The 24,141-nt window shown below is 42.4% G+C and overlaps 1 protein-coding gene across 1 annotated transcript in view; it reads right to left on the bottom strand.

Moving 5' to 3' along the window:
• Nucleotides 1–15,300, bottom strand: part of LOC135892895 (myb-like protein X) — a 96,461-nt gene extending 81,161 nt beyond the window's left edge. Inside the window, exons 1-3 of the mRNA XM_065420660.1 lie at nucleotides 15,214–15,300; nucleotides 13,888–13,920; nucleotides 811–1,033 (exon numbers count right to left, since the gene is read on the bottom strand). Of these exons, the coding sequence (XP_065276732.1) occupies nucleotides 811–1,033; nucleotides 13,888–13,920; nucleotides 15,214–15,300 (343 nt within the window). The remainder of the gene's footprint in view (nucleotides 1–810; nucleotides 1,034–13,887; nucleotides 13,921–15,213) is intronic.
• Between the last annotated feature and the right edge of the window lie 8,841 nt (nucleotides 15,301–24,141).

A 24,141-nucleotide genomic window follows, 5' to 3' on the forward strand; every position in this document is an offset into this window, starting at 1 on the left:
CCAGGGTCATGAGTTCAATTCTTGAAAGTGCCATTTAGGGATCGTGGGTAAAAATCTGGGGATTGGTCCTGCTTTGAGCAGAGGGTAAGACTAGACGATCTCCTGAGGTCCCTTCCAATCCTGATAGTGTACAAACTGTCCCTACAGACCTCCCCAATTATCAGCTACCACTTTTCTGATAATTATATGTACAACATTTAAAATAGATATAATTTTGATCTTCTCAAAATGATTTTCCCAATTACTAAAGCATGCCATATCCTGAAAAATAAGCAAGATAAAAATAACTGAAAAGGAGATATGGCATTATTGAATATCCATACTGTATAGTGATACTTAAAATCAGTCCTTCACTTTTAGACCAGAGAGAAAATAAATACAAATATTCTAGAGCAAAGAACTAACTTCCTGTGAGAGAAAGTTATCCAGAGTTATGTAATTATGTTTAAAAGAAATCGGCTGAATAATGGACACTTCTTGGATTGAAGAAAGACAATGAAATGAAGAAATGTCAGTTTTTGGTTAAAGACATTTTTGTGAATTATAGTAGCTGCTGAGAAATCAAAGAGAACTTACCATTTTCCCTCCTGAGATAGTCTGTAATAGAACAGTGTGATTTGAATTACAAATTGGGTGAACAGGTATTACCTCACTTTACTGAAGGAGCTGTCCCTGCATACCTCCAGGATCATCAGCTGCCAGTTTTCTCATTCATCCCCTCTGGTACACACTACCCCTTATCCATCACCCAGATTCAGTAACAGATCAGAGTCTTGCGTTCCTTATCTAAATAAAATCAAGGCCACGTACTCTCACAAAGCTGGAGACCCAGCCCACACCCCACTGCCACATGTTTATAAATGCCATTTTCCCAACCACCGATCACCACTGACACCTTATTGATAATGGGTTGAATTCTCAGTCCGCTGAAGACACTATAATAAAACCAAGAATCTACAGGTAATTTGTGCTCAATCTGATTAATGCTAAACTCAAAAATCAAAGAACCTCCTGTTCTGTTTCCAAAGCTCGTCTGAAAAACATAGAAATAAAATGTGTTTCAAAACAACACAAGTCTTTCAATATGCAATATGTGCTGTAGCATCCCCATTTAATGTAATGGACAGATTCCCAGCTCTGCTGTACTTTCTTTGTGATGCACATGAGCTGTCTACATAGTAGCTGGGAGATGCGATTCCTAGTTTGGGTGGATGTACACAAAGCAGCTCATTTGAGCTAGCTACTAGTGCTTAAAAACTGTGGTGTGGCTACAGTGGTCCAGGCGGTGGCTTGCGCTATCCCAAAGTACGAACCCAAGGGGACAGGCAGCATAAAACTTGAGTGACTACCCCGAGCTGCCCCCTCTGCCATGGTGTCCACACAGGTATTTTTGAGTGCTAGGTCGAGTAAGAAAAAATAATTAGATATATTAATTCCCTTTCTGGTTTCTGGGGGATTTTCTTCCACACATTTAAACAGAGAGCTATCTGAATCAACTACAATTTTTTTAAGGCCGGTGAAATTAATACCTCAATGGTTCCTATTTTCAGCACAGCGCCTGCTTCTGCATGAGTGAAATTCTTTACAAAACAACCTTAGCTTACTTTTCTCCTGGAGATCACCATGGAACAAGAACAAATATTAGAGTCAAAGCAGCCATGATACAAAATTCAGCTGAAAGTGATTAACACCACTTTTCTGTGGAATGTGAATACTGATACTGAGCAGTTAATTAGAGGTGTGAGAACTTCAAAGACCAAATTTAACTTGATGTAATTTGCCCTGCAGCACTGTGAAATCCAAACTTAAGGAAAGTGTTTGAGGCATGACACAGGAGAAAGTGCACCAGTGATCTGATCTGGGGTGGGAGATATTGGTAGATATAGATCAAGAATTTTATACTTCATTCATTATTACCTTATCTTTTAGGATGAGAAATGATAGGACTAAAACAGAGATGGAGAGAAAGGGAACATGGCACACAGATAAAAATATTAAAGGGGAAAGATGAAGAAGAGAATGGAATGTGAGAAAAATGTAAAAAGATGTTTTGTAGAAAAAATTAACCAGAATAATAAAACTAAGTAAAATGAAAAGTTCTATTCAGAGTCACATGTAACCTCCCTGTGGCTATTGCACATCTAGAATTAAATTTTCAATAGTGGCCACTAATTTTCCATGTCCAGAGAACCAATACACCCCGTTGAGTTAATTTGGAGAAGTGCTCTGCAGTTTTGAAAATCAGTCCAGTCCAGGCTCTCTGAAGTTACAGATGCAAAATCAATGGTAAGTATAAAAAAAAGTATTAAAAAATTTGATCCCTAGTCAGTAAAAGATATTTCTGAGCTGAGGGGGGAGGAAGGGAGAAGACAAAGTTCAAGACATTTTTTCCATTATAGAGGCTCTCTCTTATCTTTTTATTTAATTAGTTAATTCATTTCATTTTATTTTATTTTTATTTTTATGAAACCACCAGACAATCCATCAATACTGATTTTTTTTCTGAAAAAGATGAATATTTAAGCTTTCAAGAAAGATGTCAAACCCTCCCTTGGTTAAGCACAAATGAACCCTAGGAAATCAGTGGAGAGGCACACAGGGTTATTTTGAACAGAAGTTTTCTTTTTCTCAAAAATGGACACAGTATGTAAGTCTGTATCCGCAAAAATAACAGGAGTACTTGTGGCACCTTAGAGACTAACAAATTTATTAGAGCATAAGCTTTCGTGGGCAGAAGAAGTGGGTTGTAGCCCACGAAAGCTTATGCTCTAATAAATTTGTTAGTCTCTAAGGTGCCACAAGTACTCCTGTTATTTTTGCGGATACAGACTAACACGGCTGCTACTCTGAAACTTGACAGTATGTAAGTGTTCTCAGCTAAAACCCTCCTACATACACCCAAATCCATTTCTAACCAGGGCCATTCAGACTCTCACTTCTCCACACCAACCAATGGAGCTGGGTGGGTAGGAATTTGTGAACACCCTGAACTGCTCCAGCTTGGATTCCAGGACAAATGATAGATTTGCAACCACTAATTACCTTTAAAAGTATGGTCCTTTGTGTTTTATGCCTACATTTTAAATATGGTACATAGTTGAAATGTTAGTGTTAACTGTGAAAATCAAGAGAGGAAACTTACAAGCAAATCAGTGTTGTGAACATCACTTATCAGCTGTGTTAATACTCCACAAACCACTGAACAAAATAACAAAATTACCTTACTAATTTGTGAGATGCAGACTGGACAGAAAACACCTTAGCATTTAATATGTGTCTCCCTTCTACCTATCCTTTCTCTCATTCTTCCCCAGAAAGAAGCAGAGCTTGTTTGTAGAAGACAGTACAAAATGGAGATCAATCATTTTATGTAATCCCCTCCCCAGGTGGGGATATATTAATTAGAGATGGGTCTTGTGCCCTATGTATACAACAGTAGCTCTGATGACAGCCAGCCTGAGTTAAGTCTGGAAGAGATGGATAACAGCTAGCCAGTGATGTTTTTGTTTGTAGATTTATTTCATATAGAAATGGGTCCCAGTCACAAAATATGGATCAGAAACTCAAAGCCCCAAAACCTCAGGTAGGAGTAGGAAGGAGGAGATGCAGATCTGAGGTTTTAGTGTGGTCAATTACAGAGAAATGGGGCAGCAAAGAAATTCAGATCCAGCTTCCTGTTTCAAACCTTACAGCTGTCTCTGGTGCAGTTCTGTCCACTGTCATTAACTGAGATACATTGGAGGGAGCTGTGGCCAACCACATGTGAGTTAGACCTTCAAAAAGATGGTTGTAAGGCCACTGCTTCAGAAACCATTTCTTGAAACTAAATAAACTTGCTATTTATCACACAGTCTGCAACCTAGTATTTTAACAGATGGTTGAGAAGTGGTGTGTGATATACTTCAGTAACAGCTTGATATCGTGTGCTCACTCAATCCCTATAACTTCAGACAGTGGAACAGCAGATAGACAGTGCTTTTATGTATGATTGATGACCTTCATCTCACTATGGATATAATATCCCTGTTTCATTTAAAAAATCTATCATTAGCATTTGATAGAAACCCAAGGATTGCTCGACTGGATCAGACCAGGGGTCCATCCTGTGGCCAGCACCAGTTGCTTCAGTGGAAGGTGTAAGAAAGAAACCCTGCAGGAGGCAAAAATGGAATACACATGCACATAAGGCAGTCTTCTTCCCAGCATTATCTGGGAGCAGTTAGATTTTGCCCTGAAGTAAGAAGATTCATACCCTGTGTACACTTATATCCTGTTTAATGTAACTATCAATATTTTTTATTAATCAGTGGTTCTAAAACTTTTTCATAGTACAGATCACATCTTCATGGAGATGTTGTCCCATGGACACCTCTCCTCGCAGTAGTAATTGCCATATGGTATTTTCAATTTTCTGATCCTGAGGTTACATAGTCACATCACTAATGTTGGGGCACAATTTCTATTCTGTGAGTAGTCCCAGAGCTAGTATAACAGCCCAGTCACATGAGTAAAGAAAATAAATCTCTGGGTAACACTTTTAGTCTCTGTTATGGAGGTGTAAATTTAAAGAAATGAATGCCTCTTTCTGTTCCCCCTATGGAGTAGGTCAGCAAAAACTTTTTTCTTTTTTTTTTCTTTTTCTTTTTGGTTCTGTTTGTGTTTTTCTTTGCATAATGTGGATGATAATACTTGTCCACCTATATCATGGGAGGACTCTGCAGTTTAATTAGTTAATGTTTGTACAGTGATTTGAACACATAACACCCCATAAAAATGTTAAGTATTTTTATCATATTTGCTAAGAGCTTAGGTATATGAACTAGCGGAACATATGTCACACTGGTGTAATTCAAAGCTGAGAACTTAAAAATTGGATGGAAACAGACTGTGATCCCAGTGATGATTGTACTTGTTCATATCATTTCATACTGACTCAACAAATAATCTGGGCTTCAGAGTGACACACAAGTAGAGTGAAAATTCTGGAATCTTCTTATATAGGTAAAATATAATAGGCATTAAATAAACAAGAAACAAACAAACAAAAACAAACAAAAACACCCTTTCCCTCCCCTTGACTAGTTTTTGACAACTATCGTCTACCAGAAAATCTATAAGTTTTAACTTCCCTAACTTCTTCAAGATTTGGCAATATTCCTTAATTTAAGTATAGGGTATATTTTTAAATGCTCCCACTGTAATCATGGAGGGGAAGAGTTCAGAATGGAAATTAAAATATTTCTTTTTTCTACAATTAAAGTGTGAATGAAACTGATGAAAAATAGGCAAAGACTCACTGCTGCCCTCCCTCGGAGTCTCTGAAAAGGAAAGCAAATATTGAAATATACACACTTTTTGGGGGAAAACTTAATGAATTAAGGGTTAAATGCTGTTCTTCTTGCTCATGTTAGAGCTGGTAAAAAGTTTGCAACCATTTTTCCCCCCTGCATTTTTGTTAAAAGATTTTATTTTTTTCAGGAAAATATTTTTTTTTAATTTATTTTTTGTCAGGAAACTTTGAAACAAAATGAAAATATTCATTGAATTTGAAATTGAATGTTTTGTTTAGATTGATTTTTTATAGGATACTCATGTGAATAAGATGAGTAAAAATGGTCTCAAAACATTCAGTACTGTGATGTGTGGGTTACCCACATCTCTCATTGAAAACAGTGGGAGCTAAGCTCATACTGCATCTCAGGAAATGGAACCTTAAAATGTATCTTCCCTGTATAGAGGTTTGTGGCTTTGTTAGACACATTGTACCAAAAGATAAAGACTGAAACATTTCTCAAGGAACAGGGACATCAATACCCTCTGATCGTAGAGTTGTTCTCAGATTTTCAGAAGTAAGCACACTTACCATGTTGTTCCAGGAATGGTCCTGCAAAAAATTAGCAAATCTTTAATCAGACTAAATCATCTAAAGATGATGTTACAAAATTATCTGATACAAAGGAATGAATGAAAATACAAAATCAGGTCTCTAATCACCCAACATGCTAACACAAATATTCACTAACCACATTAATTGAGGGAAATTAAATACAATAAAAATTAGGGGGAGATTTTCATAGGCACGAGGGGCAGGTAGGTGCCCAACTCCCATTGAAAGTCATGGGAAGTTGGGTGACTGTATCCTTCTTGTGCCTTTTAAAATATCACCCCTACTATGTCATGTTAGGTTTAAGTCTGTACACAAACAACATAAGGCTTTAAAACTGTGCCTCACTCACAAACATAACTCAGGCCCTTAAGTCTACGTAGTATTTTGAATTACCCTAAAGAGTATGAACTTTATTACTTTAGCTTGCAGCAATGCTGAGGATGACACATGAATAGAAGGGTGTAAACTCGCCCACACCCTCACCTATTACAGGGCTGCTGGTTCAGTCCCTTAAGCAGGTTAGAGCAGCCTTGAGTGCAGCTTTCATTTGCACCCTGACTGTAACACTACCTATGCATGGTTGCACTATCTGAGAACAGCCAGATCATAGGAGTGCCCCAGCTATGGCTCCAACTGCTCTGGAGCAGCATAACCCCTGTGCTGGATAATTCTGAAGGGGGCTTAGAGCCAGCTACACCACATTGTATCTGTCACAGAGACCCCCTAAACCAGCATATTCCTTTGCAGTTATTGTACTAGGTGGCTGCACTGCAACTAGGACATTTCCCAGTGATGATTACTGAATCTAGCCCAAGAGTTTGACATTTTCCCCACCTCAACTGGAGATAAAAAGCCAAAATTTTGAAAATATTTACAAACTAAAAAGCCAAAAAGAAACCAAAAAATTCAGTTCATGCCAACTGAAACATTTTGTTTCAATAATTTTGAAATGTTTCATTTCAATTTTGACCTTTTATTCTTTGTAACCCCCTTTTTAGTGTATTTACCTTACATTTTGAAAGGAAAACTCATTTCAACTGGAATATTTTGTTTTGAAAATGTCAGAATGTTGTGACAACTTTGAAACTGTTTTTCAACTTTTTTTTAGTCTGGAGAGTCTTTGAATCTAAACTTGTTTCATGAACAGTTTCAGTTTAAAAAAATTGGCATATTTTCATGGAGGGGGCGGGGAGAAAGTACCACTGATGAAGTCCATTTTGTTTTGTGAAGGGCACTTATGATTGTGTCTCTCATTGTGAATTCGAGTATCCCTTTTGTAGCAGAGATTTAACACATAGTGGACACACTATGCATGGAAAGCTGTGACAGGGCAATCAGCAGACATCAGGGTTGAGGGTCTTTGTTGCAGTGGGACAATGGTTCTGCTAGTAGCAAGCCCATTGACTTTAAATGACTCTGCCCAGAAGCTTATTGGGGATGGACCCTGGAAACTCCCCAGTGGAAGCGCAGAGGCAAAAAAGGTGTCAGAGGCTGTTTTAAAAGAGGAATGCTGGAGAAAGTGAAGGTAGGAAGTAACTGAACACCCCTAGGGACACTGTCCAAGCCCAAGGCCTCCTGGGGTAGTGAGGACCCTGATGACATCAGCATTTCAGGTGTTTGTTGTTTTTCAAAGATCTGTAACTCTAAGGCTGCATTTAAGAGTAAAGTGACCTGTGGTTAAGAAATTCCCTTTGCCTATACCTGTGGTTCTTCTTTGCTGTCATGTTGTCCCCAAAGAGGTTGAAAAACAAGCCCAGAGGCTAGGTCCACAACGGGAGATAGGCGCCTAACTGCCACTTTAGACACCTAGGTCCAAGATTTTGGTCCTCAAAACTTCTACTCAGGTGCTGTCTAACCAGGGGGTCATTTGCTATGGGGTAAAAGGGGCAGTTGCACGACTGCCCCAGAGACTTTGGTTTGCCTCCACCCAGACTTTGCAGGTCAATATGCTCCAGTCTGTCTTCCACTTTTTGCCCTTTCCAGACTTTCTAAGATATAATATCATCACATATAATGTTCTTTATGCTAACACAACTTTGCCCTCCTCCCCCAATTTTTTTTTCTGAAATGATGCCTCTGTGCCTAATTCTATAGATGTCTAAATTTCGGCCAGTGGGCTGGTGCAAAGCAGCCTAACACTTAATATCCTGCACCTAGTTCAAACCTCAGCCGCAACAGGAAGCTCGAGCTAGATGTCCCCCCAGCATATTTTTCCTGTCGGGCCTGAGCGGATGATCATTCTCAGAGATTGCCTGAGAGCACACCTACCAGATCACCCCCCCACACACACACAAAATGCAGGAGCAGTTAGCACACTCATTTAAGATGTGGGACAGGGATTTTGAGCAAGGATTTGATCACACACCTTCCACCTCCCAGGCTACAGGGTATTATGTGGGAAACTCTTCTCTCAGTATCTCCTCATCAACTTATCATCCTCATTGACTTCATATGCAATATTTGAATAGTCACTGCAGCAAGGAGAGTGATTCTAGAGCCCAGTGGTTGGGGCAATCACCTGGGAGGTTTGGGTCCTAGGATAGTTGGATTGTGAAGTCCCTCTTGCCCAAGGAAAGGAATCAGACCAGAGGTCTGATTCTGGGACAGCGCCTTATGAGACCCAGAACTAGAAACAGCAGCTAGACACTGCCCAGAGCCAGTTGGCTTGTGACCCTGTGGGACCAAGAACATGTATCAGGAAAAAGGACCTGCAGCAGAGTTAGTCTCCAGGCAACCTAACAAGTGACGCTGGCCTGTAGTGGGCAGCTACACTGCCTGATTGGTCAGATGGATCAGCAGACCAGCTCTTAAGCATCAGCAGAAGTTCAGAGTCATTCATTGATGGCTGAAATAGTTCCTGCAACTCCTTTTTCCCAGTCCTGCTCCAACCTTGCCTTGCTCCAGGTGACCTGATTCTGGTCCTCAGCTATGACTCCTGGCTTCTAACTATAGCTGTGACCCTTGGCTCTAGCTCCTGATATCTGACTCTGGTTCTGACTCTGGCTCAATTCCAGGCTACTACGCCTGCTCTAACCACTAGGGATGACACCCGCTGTAACCACTGGGCATAGAATCATAGAATATCAGGGTTGGAAGGGACCTCAGGAGGTCATCTAGTCCAATCCCCTGCTCAAAGCAGGACCAATTCCCAACTAAATCATGACCGCCCATGTCCCAGTCACTGACAGTTTGAGCAGCCTCAGCAGAAACAATAAGACAACTACAGCCAATACGGCGAGCATGGATTCTACAAAGGCCAATAACTCTCTGATGGAGATAATGGGAGCCCTACAGACCTTGCTGGCGCAGAATGCTGTCCTGCAAGCTCAAGCCATGCCATCTTCAGGTCCAAACCCCACTCCCTGTGAGTCCAAGCTCCCCCGCCTGATAAGTTCAATGGAGATTGCAGAAATTTTGTGGGTTCCTAAAGCAGCATCAGCTCCCATTTCTGCTATGACCGCAATTGTACCCTGCTGACGAAGGCAACATGGGATGGATTGCCAACAGTGTTTACAAGGGAGGCCCTGGCATGGGCTTCTCCACTCCTGGAAAAAGCAAGCCCACTTCTGGGACAATTTGAGGATTTTGTTTTGTTTGAGGTGGTGATTGTCAATGACCCAATCACGAGTCTACAGCTGAAGCTGTACTTCAGGTGTTGCATCAGGAAAGCTGACCAGTTGCTAAATGTACAGAGGAGTTCTGATGCTTGGTAGCAGACACCAAGTGGAAGAAGGCCACCCAGCACTATAATTTCCAAGCACTAGCCCTGATGTCTGTTCCAACCACTAGGCATGACCACTGGAATATATGTAATCAATAATTGAGTGCGTGTTATACATTACTCAGACCCCACTGACCTGTAGTAACTGTGTCTAGAGGTAAAAAGAGAGTCTACTGATAATTGTAATATACCATAATAACCTATTGATTGATTATTAGGTCAATAAGAATTGCTTGCTGTCACAGATGGCTCAATTGCAGATGTCTTTAGATTACTGATTAGGTAAATTGAGATATCTGGGACAGAAATCACAGTTAGATCAATTTTTGGAAAATGAAGACAAAAAAAAAAAGACAAGGGCTTTGGGGATTTAGTTAGGAGTGAATCAAGCTCCAGTCTTCAGATTGGTTGCAATGCATAAAACCTTCCTTTCTGTACTCTGTATTGCTGTGGGTTAATCTTTAACTAAATAAATTCTACTTGAGCCTGATATTTGACATGTTATATTATTATTATTATTATTATTAATAAAAAATTCAAACATGTAACAAAATTGTTTAAAAATCACCATTTCCTTTTCTCTCATATTTGTTCTTCAGGAACATTTTGCCAGACCCCAAAACAAATGCTAAACAGAAATATTCTAAGGCCAAAACCATGCTGCTGCCAGTTCAGCAGCAGCACGCCCTACGCTAGGTATCACTGGGAGCTGCCAGAGCAGCTCTAACTATGGGAGGAATGAGCTAGGCCGGCCAGTACCCACCCTGACCTGCACGTATCCCAAGTGGCCCATATTCTCTCTGGAAGCAGCATATGAGGTAGGAACTACCACAGTTAGTGAATGAGTGGAAGACAACAGGATTTTGCTCACACTCCACTAATACCCCAAATTCACCGCATGGCCCCAGTGGTCCCATCCACCCACTCAGCCCTCTGGCATAACAGGCTTTTCCTGCTGCCAGCTAGCAGAGTTAATCCAATAGCTCAGACAGTCATTTTCTGTGCTGCAGTGCTGAAGATTCAGCATTGAAACCTGCTGATCATGGAGGAGTTGTTACACTTGCACATCTTAGAAGTTGCTTGAACTTGTTTTCTTTAAAACAACAAGCTTAGAAAGTTATATACACAAAAACTCTACACTAAATGAATGTTATTTAAGGGCCCAAATCTAGCCATTTAATGTTAGGAAATACCAGATTTGCAGTTGCCTGTGCACACACAGGTTCACAGATTCCAAGACCAGAAGGGACCATTATGATCATCTAGTCTGACTTCCACAAAATAATTCCCAGAGCTCATCTTTTTAGGAAGAACACCCAATCCACTGACTTCCACAGAATTATCTGCACAATATTTTTTTCTAAAACAAACACTGAAAAATTGGGCCCTTTATCTTATGTGGGTCATGTTTTTGATATATGGAGACAAAGGGACAGAATCTGCTCTCAATTGCAATTCTGTGAATCCAGAAACAAAGGCTTGCAGTCAGTGGAATAACTATGTATCTGATCTTATGTATCTGAGGTCAGAAACTTGTCCAAGATTTTGGATTTTGAGTGATTTATTTCTAATTGTATATATGAGACAATCAGTGGAAGTTTTCCTTGAATGAAGACAGAAGGTACAGTCTCTTACTGCAGAAAAAAGATTACTCCTCTTCCGTTATTATTGCTGAGATTTTAGTGACCAAAAAATCAGGGAAATTTCAGTCTTGTGGTTTTCACAGCAACCTCTAAACCTTGCACATATATACTAGAAAATATTATTTATATAGGGATCTGGCAGGGACTCTTATATTTAGATTGCCTAATTATATTATTTATTAATTATTATTATTATTATTATTATTTACCTTTTTGAGAAGCTCTCACATCTCCATTTTTTTAATTAGCCTCTAAAATTCAGCAGGGGGATAACCCTGGGATTAGGGATGCACCTTTTCTTTCCCCCATGAAATGCTTTCAGGTTTTGTTGAGATATAAACTGTTAGTAGATATTAAACCTCTACAGTTCTTTTGGACAGCTAGTTAGATGGATAGCCACATAGATAGATATTAACAAAAATCCTTTGTGTATACATAAACATGTTTTCTATCTACAAATTCAGTGTTCCTCACCTATTAAAAATGTTCTGTGGAGTTAGATTAAATGTTAGTGGTTGACAAAACATTGGAATATATGTAATCAATAATGGAGTGTGTGTTATACATTACTCAGACCCCACTGACCTGTAGTAACTGTGTCTAGAGGTAAAAAGAGAGTCTACTGATAATTGTAATATGTTCTGTGACTGATACCATAATAACCTATTGATTGATTGTTAGGTCAATAAGAATTGCTTGCTATCACAGATGGCTCAATTGCAGATGTCTTTAGATTACTGATTAGGTAAATTGAGATATCTGGGACAGAATTCACAGATAGATCAATTTTTGGAAAATGAAGTTTTTGTCCTGAACATTATATAAGACAAGGGCTTTGGGGATTTAGTTAGGAGTGAATCAAGCTCCAGTCTTCAGATTGGTTGCAATGTATAAAACCTTCCTTTCTGTACTCTGTATTGCTGTGGGTTAATCTTTAACTAAATAAATTCTACTTGAGCCTGATATTTGACATGTTATATTATTATTATTAAAAACTCAAACATGTAACAAAACTGTTAAAAATCACCATTTCCTTTTCTCTCATATTTGTTCTTCAGGAACATTTTGCCAGACCCCAAAACAAATGCTAAACAGAAATATTCTAAGGCCAAAACCATGCTGCTGACAGTTCATCAGCAGCACGCCCTACGCTGTGTATCACTGGGACCTGCCAGAGCAGCTCTAACTATGGGAGGAGTGAGCTGGGCCGGCCAGTACCCACCCTGACCTGCACGTATCCCAAGTGGCCCATATTCTCTCTGGAAGCAGCATATGAGGTAGGAACTACCACAGTTAGTGAATGAGTGGAAGACAACAGGATTTTGCTCACACTCCACTAATACCCCAAATTCACCGCATGGCCCCAGTGGTCCCATCCACCCACTCAGCCCTCTGGCATAACAGGCTTTTCCTGCTGCCAGCTAGCAGAGTTAATCCAATAGCTCAGACAGTCATTTTCTGTGCTGCAGTGCTGAAGATTCAGCATTGAAACCTGCTGATCATGGAGGAGTTGTTACACTTGCACATCTTAGAAGTTGCTTGAACTTGTTTTCTTTAAAACAACAACCTTAGAAAGTTTTATACACAAAAACTGGACATTAAATGAATGTTATTTAAGGGCCCAAATCTAGCCATTTAATGTTAGGAAATACCAGATTTCCAGTTGCCTGTGCACACACAGGTTCATAGATTCCAAGGCCAGAAGGGACCATTATGACAAATCTAGTCTGACTTCCACAAAATAATTCCCAGAGCTCATCTTTTTAGAAAGAACATCCAATCTTGATTTAACAATTGTGTGTGATAGATAATCCCTCCACAACCCTTACTAAATTGTTCCAATGCTTAATAACAATTTTGTTATATTCTATTTTATTCTTGGTTAATTACCCTCACTGGTAAAAAATTATGCTTTTTTTTTTTCCAGTATGAATTTTTCTAGCTTCACATTCCAGCCATTGGATTGTGTTATAGTTTCTTTGCTGCATTCTTAAATATTTTTTCCATACAGAGACTTATAAACTTATAATAAACATATAAACCCATTAAACTTCTTTGTAAAGCTTTGTAAAGATTGAGCTTTTACGTGTTATGATACAGTCTTTAATATTATGATCAAACACTATTTTTTCCATAGGAACCCTGTGTCATTCAATGCCCAGGATGGATACCAAAGTGGACAGAATTAAGGTTGCACTGACAACTGTATATCTGGCACTGTCTAACTTTCAAGCACTTGACTTTGCAGCCTAAATAACTGTCTTTTCATATAGCTTTTCTATGTACTTTCCAGTATTGTTTAAATACAGTTGCACTCCCTGACCAACCAAAGTTTAGGGGTGTATAGACTGAGAAACCTAATTTCAGGAAGATCTTTAAGCACAGGCCTAAATTTAAGTACATGAATAGTCCCTTTGGCTTCAATGCTTATGTATAAATTCACCACTGACTCTCTCTCTCTGCAACCCAATTGTCCTCAGTATATATAATACCAGTTATATCGCAGAGGAGGTGAGTCTGGGAAGACTTGTGTCATTAGGATTGCCCTTTTATGAAAATAGGATCAAACAAAAATATTATACTTGGCATGATTTAAAACTTGCTAAAGTTTTAGATTAGTCTACAATATTTCTTACCTGTTTCATGATCACCCAATCCCCTGGGATGTCCTGAAATAGAAAACACATATAAGGTATTTAATCAAGCAAAGAAGATAATTTTCCAGTACTGCTCTGCATTTGAACCACATAGGATCTTCTTATCCAATTTACCAAACACAAGATGCAGAGAAAGAGAGCAATCTGCCAGTCAGTAAAGGTTACCTTTTTTTCTTCCTTCTGAAATAACTTATACAGTTCTTAACAGGAACACACCACATTTCATGGTAATTTCATCTTGCTCTTAAAAAGCAAGTTTGTTACCCTCAAGTTGATAGTTTTAGTGTTCTTTGGAATATCATGCAAGTCACTAAGAACTCAATCTTCCAAGACACTGCGAACTATTATCTTGCTCCAGAAGACACTTAAACACATGCTTACAGTTAAGCATGTGAACAGTCCCATTGACTAAAGTGCACTACTCAAGTTTTAAAGTTAAGGCTCATGTGTAAGTGCTTTGCTGGATTGAAAGCAGAGTGCTCACTACTTTGCAGGTGCAAGCCTAACTCAGATAATAATAATTAAATATTTATAGTATGGTTAAGGTACCATATACGTAACACTCTGTACTCCCCACTACCTGTGAGTGGTTTAGACCATTTTGACACTGCTGTCAGCAACTCTAGGCCCTGATTCAAGAAAACATTCCTATTCATGACAGCACTGAATGACATGCTTAAATTCAAGTACATGCTTAAGTTTCATCCAATCCAGTAGAATTGGAGCATGTGTTTAAAGTTAAATATGTAGTTAAGAACTCTTCTGAATCAGGGCCTTAAACTCCCCGCCTTGCTCTCACTGGATATTTCATTTTTGTTCTCATATTTCGTTCTCAGTACCTCAACAATGGTCACTTTGTAGGCCTGGGACTTAATCAACTCCTCCCATATTAAACCAGCCTTGGGTGAAACTCACGGAGTTCACCATTCGAATTTTTTTTAAAAAAAGAAAGCTCTGCTGCTGCTAAAGCACCGCACATCAGCAATGCCCCTAACAAGAGTTATAACCACCAATGTTGTAATGTAGAGACACCTAGGTGCTGGGAAATTAGGGAGGATACAGGGAGACTCAATAAATGGCAAGATACGCTCTGGCCAGCGTTTTTATGCTGATCATCTGTATAAACAGAGAAGGTCACAAAAAAAGTTACAATTTGGGCAAGAAAGATAAAATATAAAAAACTTGGGCAGGAAGGAGGACACATAGGTGCCACTGTGTAATTGGTTAAATGTTTTGTTACTTGAGGGTATGGGGTAATGTGATAGGTTTAGTAAATTTGAAGGAGGTAATTAGTTTTATCTGTACTATGTAAATGAAGAACAAATCTCTTCGGGAATCAACTCCGGACTTCAGTACAACAACAAGCTGCAAGACATCATTCCTCCGTGACATGTACGGGTGCTGGGAACCCCCAGATGAGTGGATCCTGACTGGCCATCTGGTGAAATTTGTATGTACATTGGGAGTGGTAAGCATAATAGACTTGCTTGGCATACATATTTTGTGGGTATTGCTAATAAATAGATGTGTAGAGCACAGCTGTGCAAGTCTCTTTCACTGGGAAAAGGTCCCACAAACCCATAGAGCCCTGAGCCCCGTGAGTAAAGATGGGTACTTAAATTGACCAGATTTATCACTGAGCCCCATGGGTAAGAGTAGGTGCCTGTGACGGGGTGTACCAGCCCCACACTGGACAAGAAGAGGCTAACCGTATATTGTGCGCAGAGGAAGCCACGCCTCCTCGCCACTCCTGGGCATGCTCCAACTGGAGCTTCAGTATAAAAGGGAGCATCCCATCTCAGTCAGAGCTGACTGCAGAGGAGAGAGAACACACATTGCAGGGGCTGCTGGAGCCCCAGATCATGGAGACCAAGTGCGCCGAGACCCTGCCATATGCCTGTGGAAGCCCAAGAGGGGACAGAATAATCTGGAGCTTCACAAGCCAATGGCCCCAGAATAGGGTGACCAGATCGCAAGAGTGAAATATCAGGACACATTGGGTGAGCGGGGTGGGGGGAGGGGAGAGGACGACAATGACAGACTGGTGCACAGAGCCATGAGAGGGGGCCCTAGGAAGCTGCGAGACGGGGCCCTGGGAAGCTGCAAGAGGGGTTGTACGGCCCCTGCTACAGCCCGCACCACAAGCCACAGGGCAAGGACACCTATTGAATTCAATGAGAATTTTGCATGTGAATTGATGTACCTAGTTCTGAGATTATAAAGCCAGAAGGGATCCGGTGATCACCTGGTCTCACTGCCTGTATAGCACAGACATAGAACTTTCCCAAAATAATTCCTAGAGGATAGCTTTTAGAAAAAGCTTCTAGAAAAACACCATGACCCTTAGTATATTGTTAACTGTTAATTACTCTCACAATTGAAAAGGTATGCCTTAAAGTCTGAATTTGTCTAGCTGCAACTTCCAACCATTGGCTCATGCTCTACCTTTCTCTGCTATACTGAAGTGCCCATTATTAACTATTTGTTCCCCATGTAGATACTTACAGTCTATAACCAAGTCACTTCTTAACCTTCTTTTTTTTAAGCTAAATAGATTGAGGTCCTTGAGTCGATCACTATAAGACATGTTTTATAATCCTTTAATCAGTCTTGTAACTCTTCTCTGAACACTCTCCAATTTATCAATATCCTTCTTAAATTGTGCACACCAGAACTGGACACAGTATTCCAGCAGTGGTTGCACCAGTGCCAAATACAGAGATAAATAACCTCTCTACTCCTGCTTGAGATTCCCCTATTTAGGCATCTGGTCACATTATTTCTGTATGCATTTCCCCAGGGTTTTTTGTAAAAATCAAAACTGAACTGCCCCAGAAATTCTGTCATGTGGAATCATCGTGAAACTCGCATGGCTCCAACCCTGCTGATGAACCTTTAGATCCACTGCACAGACTTCTGCCACTTGAGCTAATGGAGTAAGTGATGACAGAGGCAGTAGGTTGTCATCCTATATGTGATAGATCAGCTCTATAGGGGGATGAGACACTTTTTTTGCCACTGGGTTTCACAGATATCTGCTGACAGAAGAGGAACTGTGAAACTCAGGAATCCTGGGTCTATTCCAGGCTCCTGAATGGAGTGGTCTCTATTAGTCAAAGACCCTTCTTCCCCATCCCCTCCAGTCTGTCTATCCTATTGCTGTCTAACCCACCCCAGCTCCTCATCTGATTTCAATTGCCCCCCACTACCGCTCTGGATTCCTTGTCCCAGTTTCGGGGTCCTGTCTCACTCTCCTCTCTCCCCGCCCCCATCCCTCAGATGGGATGTTCGTTCCAGACTGGCAAAATTATAAGGCTTCCCAACATTTCAACACTTCCCATTCTAAATTTTTGGTTGCTTAACTATAGGCTAGCTCTGCCTACAACAAAGCATATTCAGAACCTCTGATTAAAGGGATTATAAGTGTAACAACCTCCATCATAGCTAGTCACCACAGATTGAACCCAAAACCATCCAGACTTAAAAGCATGAGCTTCTACTACTTGAGTTCAAGATATAACTCCCGTAGCTGGTAGCTATACAGTTACCCTCTAAAAATCCACCAGAGGAGGGCACAAAACACATGTTGGACAGTGAATTACAAAACTGCCAAATATTATTATTAGACCTGCAATACTTTTCACAATGAACATCAGCGGGGGATAAACTTTAAGAATATTTGGAAAACAATTTTAGAATAACATTCAGTGCTGTGGTTTAAAAGAAAAAAAAACTGTTAAAACTCATAACTTAGCAGTATTCAGTGTTTGAAAAAAAACAACTTCTAGGAGCTATGGGATACAAGTTAAGAATGTTGAAACAGGAAGATGTTATGCTTAGTTACCACTTGGGCAAGGCGGCGTGCTATGTAATACTTGCAAGATTTCACTGTAATGTTTTACAATATATAGCAGCGCAATGCTGATTCCATTGATATTGTTGAGCAATTCATGCTGATTTTATTTCAGCCCACATCTTAATAGTTTTTCCTAATGTCTAACCTAAATCTCCCTTGCTACAATTTAAGCCCATTGCTTCTTTTTCCTGCATGTCCTGAGTGGGACGGGGGTGGGTCCAGGCAGTGGGATTGGGGGGAGAGAGGTTGAGGAAGTCAGTGGGTGTGTGGGGATGGACCAGGGGAAGCAGGATGGAGGAACTTAGGGGGACAGGACTGGGACTGGGGGAGTCGGGAGGGGCTGAGGGGGATGGGACAGGACTGGGATGGGGGGAGTAGGGTAGGGGCTGAGGGGAGCATGAATGGGACAGAGTAGAGAGAGCTGTGTAGAGTGGGGCGGGGCGGGGGAGACAATGGGGCTGGGCTGGGGAGGGGTGGGGGGTTGGGGAGAGGGACAGGGTCTGGAGGGGATGAGACAGATGGGAGCAGGACTGGAATGGGGGGAAGTTGAGGGGGTGGGACAGCAGGAGGAGTGATGGGGGTGGGATGACGGGAGAGGCTGAAGAAGAGATTTGGGGTAGGGCAAGGCTGAGGGCAGTGGGTTGGGGGGAGCAGGGGGACTGTGGGGGAGGCTGTTGGAATGGGGGCAGGGACTGAGGGCAGTGGGTTTGGGGTGGGAGGTACAGGGGGGACTGCGGGGGAGGCTGAGGTAACAGGGTCAGGGTGGGGCTGAGGGCAGTGGGTCGGGTCTACACTGGCACCTCTCAGCATTGCTGTGCCGGGCGGCAGACCTGCACCAGCACTACCCTGGCGATGGAAGAGTCCTCAGTGGAAATGCAGACTTCATGACACAGACCCTCCTCATCACGTCAAACCTGGCACTGCTCTGGTCAGTCGCTAGGCTCTTGTCACTTTCAAACCCATGCAGGTATCCGGCTCTTTTTCAGTTCTCAGGTTAAGAAAACTTCTGCATTTTGTGAGGGCTTCAGCATTCACTTTCCTACTTGACAAACTGTCTGCCTGGCACATTGCTCCCAGGGCATTCATCTTTATTCATTGTCGGCAGGTCCATCAGATTAACGAGCAACACAGGGGGAAGCAACACAATGGTGTCAAGGATTTTTAATTTTTCAAACCACTTTGGCCTCAACAGGGATAACAGCAAATCTGGACAGAGCAGATGGGTGTCAGGATGGGTTTGGGTATTTTTTTTTTTTTAAGTGAAAATGTTTGGGTCTGAGCAAAGGCTGCAAACTTCCCTTTGGAAACCTCTGCTGATCTTTTGCCCCAGGGGCTAAGGACAGCCTGGAATCCAGGACAGATTTCCACATCCAGCAGGGTGAGATGATCGGGGGGAGGGGAGGGACTGTGGGGGAGGCAGAGGGAACAGGGTCAGGGTGGGGGATGAGGGCAGTGGGGCTGAGGGGACCTGCCAGGGGGCCAGGTGAGCCCAGCAGTGCTTACCTGGAGCGGCTCCCAGGAAGCATCCAGCAGGCAGGTCCCTCCCAGTCCCTCTGGCCCCTTCCTAGGGTCAGGTCGAGGGGAGGGAGGCGGGGGGAGCTCTCTGCCCGGCGACCGCTGCCTGCTGCCGGAGTCTATAAGCCCTGCCCCGCTGCAGCACGCAGGGGAGCGAGACCTCCTCGCTGCCTCTCTGTGTGCCCCGGGCAGGGGCAGGACTGCGCTCTGCAGGCTCCTGCCGGCCTGGCGGCGGGCCCCGTGGGCTGGCGCCGCCGCGCCGGGAGCTCAGCTGCGCGCTGCCCCAGGGCCCAGGGAGGAAAGGTGAGTGGCGCTGGCGGCGCCGGCTTGCCGCAGTCCCCCTCATATAGGGTGACCAGACGTCCCGACCAATGTAAGGTCGGGACGCGGGACAAGTCCCCTAAAATTGGGACTGTCCCGATAATATCGGGACGTCTGGTCACCCTACCCCAGAGGCCCAGGAGCCCTGTGGACAGGAAGTAACCCTGGGGAACTGGACATTGGTCCAGCTGTGGAACTGGGATAAAGGCAGCGTGTTTCTAATGGATCTCCGCTGAGCTAGTCACTAATCCATTCGCTGCTATTAAGGCCCTGGGTTGGGACCTGGTTGAGCAGGAAGGTCCAGGGCTCCCCTACCCTAAACCCATCCATCCCTGGGTGGCAGCCCACTTCCCTCTCGGCCAGTAGGCCACACAGCCCTGCAGAGGGGGGCAGACATAATGACTCCGGCTGCTAGGCCCCTAAGAGGAGGGCCGCTTTATTGAGTCTGGATGCAAGGCTCTGCAGCCCTGAAGAGGAGGACTGCCTTATTGACTCTGGCCATTAGGCCATACTTCCCTGGGGCTAAGGGTAGTCATTAGGACACAGACGTCGGGCTATAATACCCCTCACTCCTCCCCCAGATAGTGAACAGTCCCATGACAGTGCCTTACTCCCTGAGCCCTCAGAAGGGAAAGGGTGGGGGTATTTAAATTGACCATGTCACGCCTTGAGACCTCAGTAGGATATAGGTGGGGTGCCCTAGATTGTGTGGGTAACAACTTTCTTCTGCTTAAGGTCTTGTCTGCACACAAATTTACACTGGTTCAGTGAAACCCATTCTGTTAAATCAGTGCAACCCTACCAAGTGGTAGCGATATTATTTCTGTTGAAGAACAGCTTCTGTGGTTTAATTTAAACCTGTTCCTAACTGATGTAAAATAAACTGAAATAAGCCAATTTTACCCTGAAACATGAGTTTCCATACAGACTTTTGTACCAATTAAACAAGCTTGTCTACATGAGAAAGTGGCGCCAGTTTAATTTAAGGCATTATTTTAATCTGATATAGTTAAACCAATAACAGACTCTTATTTTGTTATGAGTGATTTACTTTGAGTTAGATTAAACCTATTCTGAATCCAGCTAACCAGAGATAAACCTGGTTAAAATAAAACATGACCTTTTGCACTGATTAAACTAAATGGATTTAAAAATCTCATCTAACGTTAAAACAGTGCAAGTCTCCACATAGCCCTAACTCCATTTTCTCATAATTCATCTCAGCCTTCTTCCTTTCAAAACAGTTTTCTTTTCTTCCATACATGCTTCTCATACAACCTGTCCCCACCACCTCTTCTCTACCTTCAATTCCCTTCTATAATCCTCTTTACAGTCTCCTCCTTATAGAATTATAGGAATGTTGGGCTGGAAGGGACCTTGGGAAGTCATCAAGTCCAGCCCCCTGCACTGAGGCAGGACCAAGTAAACATTGACCATCCCCAACATGGGGTTTTTCCAGCTTGTTCAGAAAACCCTCTGATGATAGGGATTCAACAACCTCCCTTGGAAGCCTAGTCCAGAGCTTAGCTACCCTTATCATTAGAAAGTGTTTCCTACTATCTAACCTGAATCTCCCTTGCTGCAGATTAAGCCCATTACTTCCTCTCCTTCCTTTAGTGGACATTGTCACCATCCTCTTTATAACAGCTCTCATATTTGAAGACTGCTATGTGCTCCCCCCTAAGTCTTCTTTTCTCAAGGCTAAATATGCCTAACTTTTTTAACCTTTCTTCATAGGTCAGGTTTTCTAAATCTTTGATCATTTTTGTTGCTCTGCTCTGGACTCTCTCCAACTTCTCCACATCTTTCCTAAAGTGTGGCATCAGCTGAAGTCTCACCACTGCCAAACAGAATGGCACAGTGACATCCCATATCTTACACACATCACTCCTCTTAATACACTGCAGCATGATATTAGCAGTTTTTGCAGCAGTATCACACTGATGATTCATATTCAATTTGTCATCCACTATAACCACCAGATTCTTTTCAGCAATAATACTGTCTAGCCAGTTATTTCCCATTTTGTAGTTGTATATTTGATTTTTACTTTCTAAGTCTATTTCTTTCCACTTGGCTTTATTGAATGTACATCCTTCTTTGCTCAGCATCTTGACCACTTTCCCAAAAGTTAAACTGACAATTACTGGCAAGATGTCTCCTCCTCCCTCTTATTTTAATCTCCAGCCCCACCTCCCACCCTCCCACCCACTCCAATGAAACAAAATAAAGGCCATGTTGTGCCTCATACTTATGTGGTCATAGAGGGTGCAACAAGCCATCTCCCTTTCGCACCGCTCATGTAAGGACAAGACACAACTTCCAGCTCTGGGCCATCCCCCTTCCTACCTCACCAGCCTGTGAGTAGAACTGGTGCAGTGGGGGAGTATACTGAACCCAGTGGACTGGTCTTGCATTCCTCCAGCAGCCCAAGCACTGCACTGAGCAACTTAGTGTAGGAAACAGAGCTATTCCACTGTTTTATCATCACTCAAGTTTTTAAATTAAGAGCATTAAAGTACGGCATTTTAGAAATGAGGGTTATTTACTTATAACTGGAGATGTTTGAAATGAGCATCTGCATATTCAGACTCATAGTACCAAGGTTCCTGAGGTATGAGCCATCAGGATGTTCTGGGAAGCAGTGTACATGGGGGCTACTCGCCCATCTTTTCTTCACATCCTGGAAGGTTCTGAGGGTATCAAAGGGGAAGTAGCCCAAACACCTTTCATTTCCTTCCCCTAATAAGAGAATTCCTAACCTAAGACTGCAAAGAAATGGGGAAGTTGGAGGGGAGTGTGAATATGCAGAGGCTCATCTTGGAGAACAACAGTTATGGGTAATAACCTGTATTTATTCTTCAAGTGGCCAACTGAGGGTCAAGTTTAGAGAGACACCTACTCAGACACTCCAGAAGAATGGCCATAACACCCAATCATTTAACTGAACACTTGCTGGCCTAGGGTGCCGTTTTGGGACTCCACTCAGAGGTATGTATAGAGAGGCAGATCAATATATGACAATGATTGTCTTTCAAGACTGTCTCATTATGCTTGTTGCTTGTAGTTTTGAGGCAACCATGGCATATAGAGGAGAGTGCCTCAGGAACAGTTCTGGAAATCATAGAGCTCTGTCCCTGGACCCCAGAGCTGACTACAACGTCCCTGAGGGTGTTAGTACAGCCAGACAGCATTTTACCCTGTGCCTCCTACGCCTATTACTCACCCTGGGCAAGCCTCATTTGTATTGTGGGTCAGAAGTAAACTTCACACACCAGTAAGTGTAGGCAATGGATGTCTCAACCCTTAGGTGTGAGTGCAAGAGCTCCAGCTTAGTTAGTTAGTAATTTTTCAAAGACTTGATACAGGCTGTCACAGGGCACCTCTGTCACTACCCGGTGCACCTCGCTGCCTGGGCAGCTCAGATCGTTTCAGGGTCACAAACACACACCAGACTGTTTATCTAACACCAAGGGGTGTATTTATTTCCCTCTTACAACACAACACAGGCTTACAACAAAGATAGGCTTCCTTGCAGCCCTCACTCCCCATCCCAGGCTCATTCTCTGAGCTTCCTTCCAAACTCCTCCTGAGCTTCTCCCTGGCTTCCTGCTTCCTCCCTTTATATTCTCCCCAATTACCTTGTTAACTCAGGGATTGTCAGCCAAGAGCTCACAATCCCTGTGATAGCACCCTGTCACACAGGCCTTTCATTCACTTCCAAGGTGAGTGAATGGATCCTTAAATGGATACTGGACTTACAGATGATCAGACTGAAACTGACTGGAACTGCGGGGTGTGCGAGGTATCCCTCCCACTTCCGAGGGTACAGAAAAAGCCCATGCTGGATGGGCATTGTGACGGGTTGGATCACAGAAACCCCCTTGGCAGCTGCCACCCAATGTGCCAAGACTACTTTTATTCCTGTTTTCCCTGCCAGCTCAGGACTCCAGCACCCTGTCTTGCTGAGCCAGACTCTCCCGTCTGCTAAAACACAGACCCAGGGTCTGAATCACTTGTCCCACAGCTGCAAGTTTACCCGAAAACAGCTCACAAAAGTGTGCTTGTCTTTAGCACTCAGATGCCCAACTCCCAGTGGGGTCTAAAACCAGATAAATCCGTTTTACCCTGCATAAAGCTTATGCAGGGCAAACTCATAAATTGTTCACCCTCTATAACACTGATAGAGAGATATGTACAGCTGTTTGCTCCCCCAGGTATTAATACATACTCTGAGTAAATTACTAAGTAAAAAGTGATTTTATTAAATACAGAAAGTAGGAATTAAGTGGTTCCAAGTAGTAACAGACAGAGTAAAGTAAGTCTCCAAGAAAAACAAAATAAAATGCACAAATCTATGTCTAATCAAACTAAATACAGATAAGATCCTCACCAGTTCCAGAATGCTCCCTTTTACAGGCTAATCTCCTTTTATCCTGGGTCCAGCAATCACTCACACCCCCTGTAGTTACTGTCCTTTGTTCCAGTTTCCTTCAAGTATCCTGGGGGGATGGAGAGGCTCCTTCTTTAGCCAGCTGAAG

The sequence above is a fragment of the Emys orbicularis genome, chromosome 21, assembly GCF_028017835.1.
Source record: "Emys orbicularis isolate rEmyOrb1 chromosome 21, rEmyOrb1.hap1, whole genome shotgun sequence".
Taxonomy (NCBI): domain Eukaryota; kingdom Metazoa; phylum Chordata; order Testudines; family Emydidae; genus Emys; species Emys orbicularis.